Here is an 11,444-nt window from a genome sequence, read left to right on the forward strand (position 1 = left end):
AGATGAATAGAATATAACACAATGAGCTAATGCTATAAATATTTAACCCATTTTCAAACGATTAGACTGAAATCATTTGAGAAAAAAATTACTATAAATTTTTAGCTTTTTGCCGGTAAAAAGCATTGAAATAAAAAGTCAAACATTTCTCAAATGACTTTAATAGAATAGAAAAGGACTATATTTTATTTAAATTGCTGAAAAAGTCTTGTGGTGTATTCTTTTATTTGTTTACATAGTCCATAATAACATAACATGTTGATGATTCTATACACTATCGTTGTTCACATATAGGCATGTCCTAATAGGTCCAATATATATATATATATATATATATATATATATATATATATATATATATATATATATATATATATATATATATATATATATATATATATATATATATATATATATATATATATATATATATATATATATATATATATATATACACTCCAAATCGGTCCATCCAGTACAAACCAGTCTTGTGTGAAGAATGGAGTTGTCCATACCGGTCAAACCAACTAACAAACTGGTATAAATTGAGGCTAACGTCTATTTTACATCATTTTGTTTTTTCCCTCCTTAAAATCACCATTTAAATAACATTTAATACCCAACCATATTTCTCACTTTAAACTGTAATTCTCTCTAGATTTGCATAAAATTCTAACAAATACAAAGCTTGAAGTTTCGAATATTACCTAATTGGAAATTGTTGAGAGCGGAAGGAAGTAGCTCTCGTTCTACCGCTTCATTTTTTGTCCGAACATATTATTTGAGGAAGCTAGCAAATCAAACTGCAGTGCGGAAATTTAGAATAAGTTTATGCAACGGGTCCTACTAATTGGACCCTAGATTTTTTTAGGGGACCATCTCATTAATGATTTTTGTAGGTATAAATTTCGGTGTATTTATAATATCAAGGGTCCTACTAATTGGACCCCAGATTTCTTAGGGGCCGTCTCATTAATGATTTTGTAGGTATAAATTTCCTTATATTTATAATATCAATAACTTATATGATTAATAAAAACTATTATTTTAAAACTTGTATCTATCATTTAATTACTATCAACTTTTTATTTATTATATATTTTATTCTTTTATAATCAAATAATAATACAGCGTGTCAACGTGTTTTATATATTTTAATATTTTCTATATTTTAATATTTTTAGAAAACCAAGAAATAAAAATAAAATGATATTAAATATTTAAATGAAAACTAAGTATTATTAATAGAAAATATAGTGACGGTACATATATCTATAGCGACCATTGTTTCATGTATGTACACAAACATACACAAATCTGAAACGAAAATCTACACACCAAAAATCCCATTATTCCCTTTTATTTAAAAACAGAAAAAATAATTAATTTTTTTATTTAAAATATTTTATTATATAGATTTGAAAAAATGAATATATTTTTATTTTAATACTTTTTTATAAAAATGATATTTTTTTTTCTATAAACAAATCTTTATATTGAACTCTTTTATTATGTAATGATTAGTTTTAGAAAAAACATTATAAATGGTCACTGTGGTTTCCCAAAATCTGAAGTTTACTCCCCGTGGTTTAAAAACCTTATTGATGGTCCCTGTGTTTTCAAAACTTTTGACGATTGATCATTATCACTGACTCCATTAACCGTTGTCCGTTAATTGAGGGGCATTTTCGTCATTTCACACCACAGGGACCATTTATGATCTTTTCAGTTAATTTTTAAAAAACATAATAAAAAATAAAATAAATGCAAAGGGTCTCTCTCTCTCTCTCTCTCTCTCTCTCTCTCTCCTATTACATTCATCACTCCCAACGTGAACCTTTTTTCCCCGCCTACCTGTTCGTTCTCTTTTCTCCATCATCCATTACCGTCGACACCAGTGCAAGAACACCAGCACACACACACACACCGCCAAAGGGAAACACATTCTGAGAATCATCCTCTAGTATGAATCGTTGGAAGAACTTACCCAATGGAGTCACCGGAGAAATCAATGTCGATGAAACTCTTACCCTCCCTTCCGATAAATAGGAAACAGAAGGACGATGACACTATAGGAGTTAGCAGGTGAATGAAACGTCTGGTAATTAGAACTCGATGTTGATGAAAGGTAACTTCTTTGATGGTGGTGTTTCTGAAGAACAAAGACAGAGATGTCCAAGAATGTTGACAAACTGTGGTGGTTCTCGTGAGAAGCAAACAATGAAGTCTTTGGCGCACTGCCACTTCTTCCCGTCTGTCCTCTGGCACCTCCCCGGCGTTGCTGAAATCTAGATGCAACACACCCCATCCAACTACTTAAAATAAAAAAATTAACAAGTTTATCCACCTTGAAAAACCCCAAATCGAAGTTTAAATCTCAAAATAAATAAGCAGATTCAAAGGGTTAGTAAAAGCATATTCAAGGTTTTTATTTTTTTATTTTTTTTTTAATTTTTTTATTATCGGAATAAGGATATTAGAAGGAATCGTAACATTAGCAGTGATGTATTTTTATATCAAAGCTTGGTGTTCCAACTCCACCCATTGTGATGGTTTGAAAGGTCATCCAACTCCAGCACCATAACCTGTAAAGCACCCATCTAACACATTGATATGGAAGCTTTGTGGAACCCATGGTGTTGGGTTTGACCATGGATGGCGATGAGTTAAGGCTTAGTCCTAAGGTAAGACCTTCGTCCGAAAGACCATCAAACCCTATCTGATTGTTGAATTTATGAATGGATTGATGATGGATGCGTATATGAAGAAGATGAATCCAATCGAAGGTATTATGAAGGGAAATAATTGGTAAGGGGGTGTGGGTGTGGAAAGGTATGATCGTGCTTTAAAACGAGATAAATGAATCCGTAGAATATGGAATATGGTCTGTGGAGTGGAATTAATTAAGATGGTCAAGAAAATTATAAATGAACAAGAAAAAGAAAAAGAAAAAGTTATAATTCTTACTATACATAGGTTGACCTTAGAGAGAGAGAGAGAGAGAGAGAGAGAGAGAGAGAGAGAGAGAGAGAGAGAGAGAGAGAGAGAGAGAGAGAGAGAGAGAGAGAGAGAGAGAGAGAGAGAGAGACCCTTTGCATATTATTTTATTTTTTATTTTTTTTAAAAATAACTGAAAGGATCATAAATGGTCCCTATGGTGTGAAATGACGAAAATGCCCCTCAATTAACGGACAAAAGTTAACAGAGTTAGCAATAAGGACCAATTGTCAAAAGTTTTGAAAACACAACGACCATCTATGAGGTTTTTAAACCACGAGGATTAAACTTCAGATTTTGAGAAACCACATGGACCATTTATGATGTTTTTTCTTAGTTTTATTTAAAGTAAAATATAAAATAATGATGAGGGATTTAATATTATGTAATGGTAATTAATAAAAAGATAATTATTTTGTAATGATTAGTTTATTTTAGGAAAAAAGTTAAAATAATTATTAAGGTCCTTTAAGAACATAAAATTCTTAAAGATGGTCCAAATAGCTGGACCATTATGCAACTCCAACAACTAAATAAACTATTCGGTAGATGCAATCATTGTGAAAAAGTTTATGTCGGCTTGAATAACATGCTATAATGACATGTTGTAAGTTTTCGTGTTTTATATCTCGCATAAATACTTTGTTATGCTTGATTAGTTTAGTTTATTTTAGAAGTAGTTTAATAAAATTTATAAATAGTTTAGTTTATTTATGAATCATTTAGTTTACTTATAATTAGTTATTTGCACTACGTTGTTCAATTATTAGTTTCAATTGCAATACTAATTGATATAATAAAGAGATTACGTTGTTCAATTATTAGTTTCAATTGCAATACTAGTTGATATAATAAGGAGATTGGTATCTATAAGAGAGGAAGGAGTCCTGGCGGGTTGGTGGAGGAAAGGAATGGAAGGGACGAAAGCAAGAGAGAAAGAGAGGGGTTTAGTGGTTTAAAAAACCCGTTTGGGAGACAAATCAAAGAGGAAAGTTGAAGAAGATGGGGTCGGCAGTTTTGGGGTTGGACGGGTTTTATACCCTCCGCCTAGGGTTTAGCGGTTTCAGCGGGAGGAGGGAAACGACTCCTTCCTCCCTAATGGTCACAATCAGTTTGATTATTGGAATTTCACGAAAAGTTATGCATCGCATGGATCCTGCCTCCCAATAGTCTTGACTTATCATATATTTCTTGTTAGTCAAATATATTATTTTGAAACTAATAAGTGATCAATGCAATGGAATTGACTAACTATAAATTAAAACAAACTATTAAATTATTGATAACTAAAGTAATAACTTAGGTTTAGTTTTATTAATAATAATTTTGTTTACTTTAAAATTATTGGGCTTCATGTGAAAAGTAATATGACGATGCAATGGCTACTCAATGGTTACTAAACTGTCTAAACACAAATAGATAATTATTCAAATTGTAAGTTATAACATTCTAAAATAAAAGAGAGATTTTTTAACATATGTCAGGGCACATATAAAAAACATTAATTATAATAAATATTACCATAATTAAATATGAAATACATTAACTAAAAAGATTATCACCATAATTAAATATGAGATACATTAATAATTGGTCCATAACTTAAAAAAATTTAAGTTTGATGCATAAAAAAATAAAACGCATATATTTGAATATTAATTTACTTCGAAAAAAGAATGCATATATTTTTTTTTATTTCTCTTGATATTTTAGATTTTAAATAGAATTAAAAAATTAATTATGTAATAAAATAACATATCATTAATTTAGAAATCTTATGAATTGTATGTAATATTGTACTTTTTTTTAATAATTTTGTGATTTGTAAGTATTTAATTACATATTAATTTGATAATATTAATATATATTGTTGTTGTTTTCGTTAGTTTTTTTCAACCCAATTTAATGAAAAGAAAATCAATCAACCCAACTTGTGCAAAACTCGTTTAGAAACACCAAAAAAGTATGTAAACATATCGATGAGTGATCATGACTTGATTTAGAGTGACAATTATCTACAATTAGATAAAGAACTGGATTTCCAAATTAGTTTTTTAGTTCTAAGACATAATTGAAATAACGACCAATATAAAGATAGAGAAACTAAGACCGATAATAATGTAGTTACATACATATATTTACATATTTGTTTCCAAGTTTAGCAATACCATTAGAAATGATAACATAACCTGTCTAACATCTCAATCAACAGTTAAAAGAATATATATATATATATATATATATATATATATATATATATATATATATATATATATATTTAGAATTCTATATTTTTCTGTTTGCAATTAATGACGGTAAGAATCTTAGTTTCTCTAACCAGTGAGATTCGGTTGCGGCATTCATCAATTTAAGAATGGAATGGCAACCAAACCTCAACCTCAGCCTTACTATCATTCATCAATTTAGGCACTACAATCGCTCCTCCAGCGAAATAAAGATTATCGTGCAGACCTTCTTCAATTTGTTAAACATTAACATATTACATATATAACACCAAAAGTCAAAACAAAATAGTAAAGAATATATTTGAATGGTGTAAGAATTAGTACTCAGGCAAAACACCAGCATACACCACCATGGATTCAACCATTTTCAGAATCTGCTACTGGTCTCCACCAATCACAAATATAGTAAAAAGCCAAAACTTTAGTGTTGGATTCTGAGCATTTTAACAAACAGTTGGTGGGCATACGGAAAAAAAACAACTTTAGTAAAGACTTTAACACAAACGAAGATGATTGATAGAGTCTTAAGTTGGTATCAATCATAAAAATTTCTAGAGCTTAATCAAAATTGGTTATACTTTATAAATCATTAAAATGATTCTCTTACAAATAGACTTAAAAATTTGTTCATCAATTCTTTCTACCCAACCAAGATAATTCATTTCAATTTGTAAGTGTAAAAATCATATGACACTTTAAAAAATATTTTTTTTGGGATAAGAGATGGTATTAATACCTGGTTCTTGAAAATAGCTTCATATTTAAGCATTTTTTTTTCTTTAATGCATCCTTGTCATCTGAAATGGTCATTGTAATGAGCCTGTTGGGGATGATCATATTGTGGAGCTACTGGAGCATGACTGTTAATAGTTTCTGCAAATAAAAGAATAGAAATTATAAGTTTTTTTAACATAACATATATATCTTGTTGAAAAGGGTTAATATGGAACTTACATTAGCATTTGTGTAATGTATAATCAATTGAAACTCTCCATCATGCCTACGTGACAAAAACAATTAGTTAGAAATTTGAGTACACATCAGTAAATTAAATCCTCATAACAAATATCCCTTCCTATTTATTGCTTTCTCATTGGTAATTCGAGGTATAATCAAGTAGAACTTAGTTTTTAATAATGACTTGTTGTATGTTGCATGGACCTACATACCAAATCACATATTAGGCATAAGGAAATCAATCTGTGTTAAGCCCTTTTCACTATTAGAAATTAAAAAATTTAGTCAAGGAGCCATCTACATTGAGTTAATACCTATTCTCTAACTTTTAAATTACCTAAAATGTATTTGATTTAGCATAAGAATATATATAGATTACCCAGTCATGTGACGCATCAAGAAAATGGTCGGCTCCAACAGTTCTATTCCAGAAGTAGTGACCTTCAAAAACCAAAGCAGAAAGTTAATAAATTCGATTTCAGAAAATCAAACCTTAAATCCACAATCTTTTTCAATTCAATTAGTCTCCCTTGAATGCCTTTTCTCCTGAACAAAATTATGTAAAAATAGTGGCAATTAAAATTGCCATAGAATTCTGAGTTGCAATTCAGAGCCGTAGTTTTCAAAATCAAGTGCACAAAACAATCAAATGTACAACAACAACAATATAAGAAACATTTTACTGGGTGTGGGTGTCCAAGGAAAATGGCAAGTAAAGAGCTTTGATGAGCAAATCATACCCTAGAGAAATGTTGAAACGGAGAATCGTGCATAATCGATTTTCCGATGAGAAGATTCCAGCATCAGACAAAAAAGTAAACCTATTCATCATTAATGGAATGAAGTTTGTGGTAGTGATGAATACCATCCAAAACCCTAAACCCTTTTTGGAATGAAGCGGTTGACCATAAACCTTTTTTGCAATGAAGCGGCCGATTTCTATAAAAAAGAGAAGGTGGAATGAGCGGATTGCCATGAAATTTCTGATCAACAATTCAAACATCCAAAAACTTCCATATTTTATTGGATTGGATATGAATGAATTTGAAATTATGATTTATGCATATTATTTTCAATTATTATTTGGAAATCTTTCATGTATATTTCCGTTTCTTGAATGTATTGGATTTGATTTGATCGGTGCAGAATTTTTCGTAGAACAAATCGATAATGTAGATGAAGAAAAGAAGCGTGAAAACACAATTTAGGGGCTGGGAGAGTGACATTTGGCCATATTCTACTTATTTATTAGGATAGAGATATTCCATATATATTTTTATTAAACATTAGTGGAACCTAATTTCTAAAAATTATATTTTTCTTTCTTATATTTTCAAAATATCAAATTTACCTAAATCTTTTTTATTAACATTTGTTGATATTCTACACTTATTTTAAACCCTTATTGTTTTTAATCAATCGATTATTATTTAAGTTAAAATATTATTTATACTTTCTATAACTTTTTAAAATATCATATTTACCCAAATTACAAAAATTATGTTTAAGTGTAATCAACTTCTCTGAAAATATGGCTGCTATCATCCTAATTCTTTTAGCCGGATAAGTTGACGACTCAATGTGTCATTGTTAAAGCCTCCATATCCGTAGCTCACTATCCGAGACTACTAATGCATTATATACTTGTATATTATACAAAACACTTGTACATCTTCACAAACTAGAAGATCCAATCTTGTTAGAGTGATAATATTAATGTTTTTAATCAAAATTGATGATGATAAAAATCATATACGTTTAAAAGATTTAGTAAGATCGGAGAAAAAGTGTGTGCAGAAATCAAAGTAGATTTTAGAATAATTTGTCTGGGCTTTAATGTTGTCAACATTTTAAAGCCAAACTAATTGAAGAAATTAAAAAAATGGTGGAACTCTTAAATGTTAGTTCTTTCTGTTTAACTCAATTTACAATTTTTTATCCAAAAGAATCACATTTGTGTGGTAGCCTAACAAAAGTGGATAGGCTATCTCACAAATAATAGAAGTAGTAACTATTAAGCATAAACCTTATCAAGGGAAAGACTTTAAATAACACGAAGTTTAATATCATCACCAAAAATAGCAACTAAGTCTTGTTATTTTCCAAATGTTTCTGAAAATCTCCCACCATATATACTCTAATTATCACATCCTTTTATACCAAAAATTCCATTGTATTTTAACTCCCTAGAATATATTTTATAGAACATGATTATCACTAGGGCAAAATGGACAAGTTGTCCAGAATTCAACAACCCGAAAAGAATAGGAACACCATCATGAAGGCAATAGCAAAATTCTCCAACTTTTAGCATCCCACCTTTTGCCCAATGCAACATCTCTAGGAGTGATAAATGAAGGATATAAATGGATTATCACCGATAAGACCATGAACTTTTTGAATTTAATGGATGATGAAGTCCTTGAATCCATGCAAGGGGCAACAGGTTTTAAATGATATGATCCACACTTATACATCTGTTATTAAGAATGGGAAACTTTCTTAACAAGTCCTGGAAATAATAAATGTCATAGATAAATGAGAAAAGAGGATTGCTTAAAACCAAAACCAAGGGATAATAATAGTTATGATAGTATGATGCAATCAACTATTCATGTAAACTAAACCCATTGGAAGTGATGCAATCAACAACTCATCTTCAATATTAAGATCATAATTCATCAAAAGTGCACACATAAATTCATTGCATTCACATACTAAAACTGATCAAAAGCTCATACAGTGATACATACACTACAAGAAACATAGGTTTTAGAGATGGACGAGTCCGCCGCTAATCCATCGCTAAAGAGCGTTTGCGACGGATCAGCGACGGATTTACTCTATAGCCAATTTAAGTGTGGCTAATGAGTCAGCGAGGGGTTTAGCGACAGATCAGTTTTTTCTTGCGACGGGCATAGCGACGGAATGTCCATCGCAAATTGGTCACTTAATATTGTTATTTGGGACACCAGTGACAAAACGTAATACAATATTCCGTCGCTAATCCCTTGCAAAGTTCTATTTTCTTGTCGCTAATCCGTCACAAACATAAGATGTGAATTTTTTTCTTTCTGTAGCTGATCTCTCGCAAATTTAGGATGTGATTTTTTTTCTTTCCCTAGCTAATCCCTCGTAGATATAATATCAGATTTTATTTTGGTTATTAATGTAAAACAAAAATAACAAAAACATCAAATAATTATAAAATCTCAAATCAAACATTAACATTTAAATACAAAACACATCAAACATCCGATAATTATACAGTCCAAACATTAACATTAAAACACAAAAAGCATCTGTCAAAGTTTAACAATGATTAATATTTGATTTCAAATTATAAGGTACCATAATTCTTAATTTCATCTCATATTTTGCATTTCCACATACATCTTCTCCATCTATTGATATCTTGCTTTCAAAAGAAGGATTAGAATGGAACTGGATTCTGATTCCAGTTTAGTCCCATGGAAATAGGACCATGTGCTACTTACTTTGATGTCTTGTCGCTTTTTTCTGGATCAGGGATCTTTGTTGGAAACAAAGCTTTTATGTTGATGAAAATGAGATTGGTGTTTTCCGATTGGTCTTCAGATTTGATTCTTTGAACATTTTTGTTGAATATTACAGAGCATCTACCATACCAAAATTAACAACACATTTAGCATTTATAAAAAAAAGGATGCAATATTTTTAATTAGGAAGGAAATTACAAAACTAACCTTCGTGGTCTCTAGGAATTGCCATGTGCCCTTCTCTAATTGCATACAACTGCCTTTATCAGCACAATTTTATACCACCGGAAACTCTGAAAGTTGATTCCTCACAAATAGGAAAAAAATGCACACATTATTTAAAGTTTATATCCATCAATCATTTCGAGGAGTTGGAAATACATTAAACCTCATGAACAGTATAAGTGAAAAATAACTCATTTTTATTCAAATTATCTTCTTTCATTTCAAAAGTCAACTGTTGACTTAAGTAGGAAGTGGTTGTCTTGCATCAGAATCCACACAATGACAGCCTGAAAAAAAAAATTAAAAACAAGTATTATAGATTCTATATATAAGTACTCAAAATTATTTATTAAAAAAAGCAAGCATCTTCACCTCCTTGTTAGCACCTACTGTCATATTAGTGAAATTCGAGTCTCTTGACCTGTCATAGATTATTCATAAGCTCTCAAAACTCAGTATATATTGATTAAATACTTTATAGAATTAAATATAATTTTAAAATATTGCTAACTTAATAGTAGTACCTGTTGTTGCTTTTAATAGGTTCCAATTCCAACACTCTGTTTTCTTCTTCCTTAACTTTTGAAAGAGAGGAAAAGAACTGGATATAGAAAAAGGAGCAAAAGTTGGTAGAATGTTTATGAAAGAAATGAAATCTATCAAAGGAATTGGAATCTCCAATTCAAACTCCATCGGAATCCACAAACCATTTACCTGGTGCATTGAAATGAAAATAATAGAAATTCCTAGCATGGAATTTATAGTCAAAGTATGACCAAACAAAACAGCAGATGTAAAGCCTGTGAAGATTGTTACAACAATTGATGAATATTTTTTTAAAATGGTATCTGCATTACACAAACAAATAGTATTATCACTAAAAATAAATAAGTTATATTTTGGGTTTTTGTACAAGAAATATAATTTACTTATTTTACCTGCATATTTGAAGAAAGATGACGATAAAACTCCTTGCCCTGCATTGTTTATTATCAAAAGCATGGTAGCTTTTGAATGTCCATGAAAAATATCAAAGCTTTCAGGTCCTAAAAAAATAAAAAAAATAGAACAATAATTAATTGTTTTGCATTCTTTTGTTGTTCAAAAATAGGACAGAATTTTTGGTTAGTAGATTACATGTAAATAGAGTTATCGACTAGTCAACTCAACCATTTTTTTACATGTAAATGGAGTTCTCTTTTAGTTCAAAATATAGGAAGGATTTGATAGTGTTCCACAAAAGCCTAAACTCTGACCATAAACTGATTCTGTATATGAAGTTCTCTCAAATCTACATATGCATAGACCAATTCACTATATGAAAAAATGAAAGTGAAATAAAATTTAAAAAAAAAAACATAAAGTAGTGTAAAGAAGCAGAATGAAAGTGTCTTAGTGTCTTACAAGTTACAACTGATTGTTTATGCTGATTCACTGGAGAGATCACATACCCTCCAAAGTTATAATTACCACCAATGTTTCTGTAGATGTAATAATCCAT

At 30.0% G+C, this 11,444-nt stretch overlaps 1 protein-coding gene and 1 long non-coding RNA gene across 2 annotated transcripts; both read right to left on the reverse strand.

The window, feature by feature from the left end:
- Nucleotides 1-5,446: 5,446 nt before the first annotated feature.
- On the reverse strand, nucleotides 5,447-7,420 carry LOC111890460 (uncharacterized). Its single transcript, XR_002849874.3, has 4 exons — nucleotides 6,941-7,420; nucleotides 6,580-6,641; nucleotides 6,198-6,243; nucleotides 5,447-6,116 (listed from the first exon to the last, which is right to left on the reverse strand). It is a non-coding gene; the product is annotated as an uncharacterized LOC111890460 (long non-coding RNA).
- Nucleotides 7,421-9,934: 2,514 nt separating this feature from the next.
- LOC122198038 (CMP-sialic acid transporter 5-like) lies at nucleotides 9,935-11,444 on the reverse strand. Its single transcript, XM_052771747.1, has 7 exons — nucleotides 11,395-11,444; nucleotides 11,200-11,234; nucleotides 10,882-10,989; nucleotides 10,658-10,791; nucleotides 10,468-10,544; nucleotides 10,316-10,364; nucleotides 9,935-10,230 (listed from the first exon to the last, which is right to left on the reverse strand). The coding sequence occupies exons 1-7, from the start codon at nucleotides 11,442-11,444 to the stop codon at nucleotides 10,165-10,167; spliced, it is 519 nt and encodes a 172-aa protein (XP_052627707.1). The 3' UTR covers nucleotides 9,935-10,164.

This window comes from Lactuca sativa, chromosome 5, assembly GCF_002870075.4.
Source record: "Lactuca sativa cultivar Salinas chromosome 5, Lsat_Salinas_v11, whole genome shotgun sequence".
Lineage (NCBI taxonomy): Eukaryota > Viridiplantae > Streptophyta > Magnoliopsida > Asterales > Asteraceae > Lactuca > Lactuca sativa.

Bases quoted from the DNA above. Each gene is read 5' to 3' on its own strand.
- LOC122198038 (XM_052771747.1), bottom strand. From the start codon at position 11,444: ATGGATTATTACATCTACAGAAACATTGGTGGTAATTATAACTTTGGA. The intron at 10,365-10,467 runs GTACTACTATTA...AATCTATGACAG, and splicing joins CCTATTAAAAGCAACAACAG to GTCAAGAGACTCGAATTTCA. The intron at 10,231-10,315 runs GTGAAGATGCTT...TTTTTTTTTCAG, and splicing joins CAGTAGGTGCTAACAAGGAG to GCTGTCATTGTGTGGATTCT.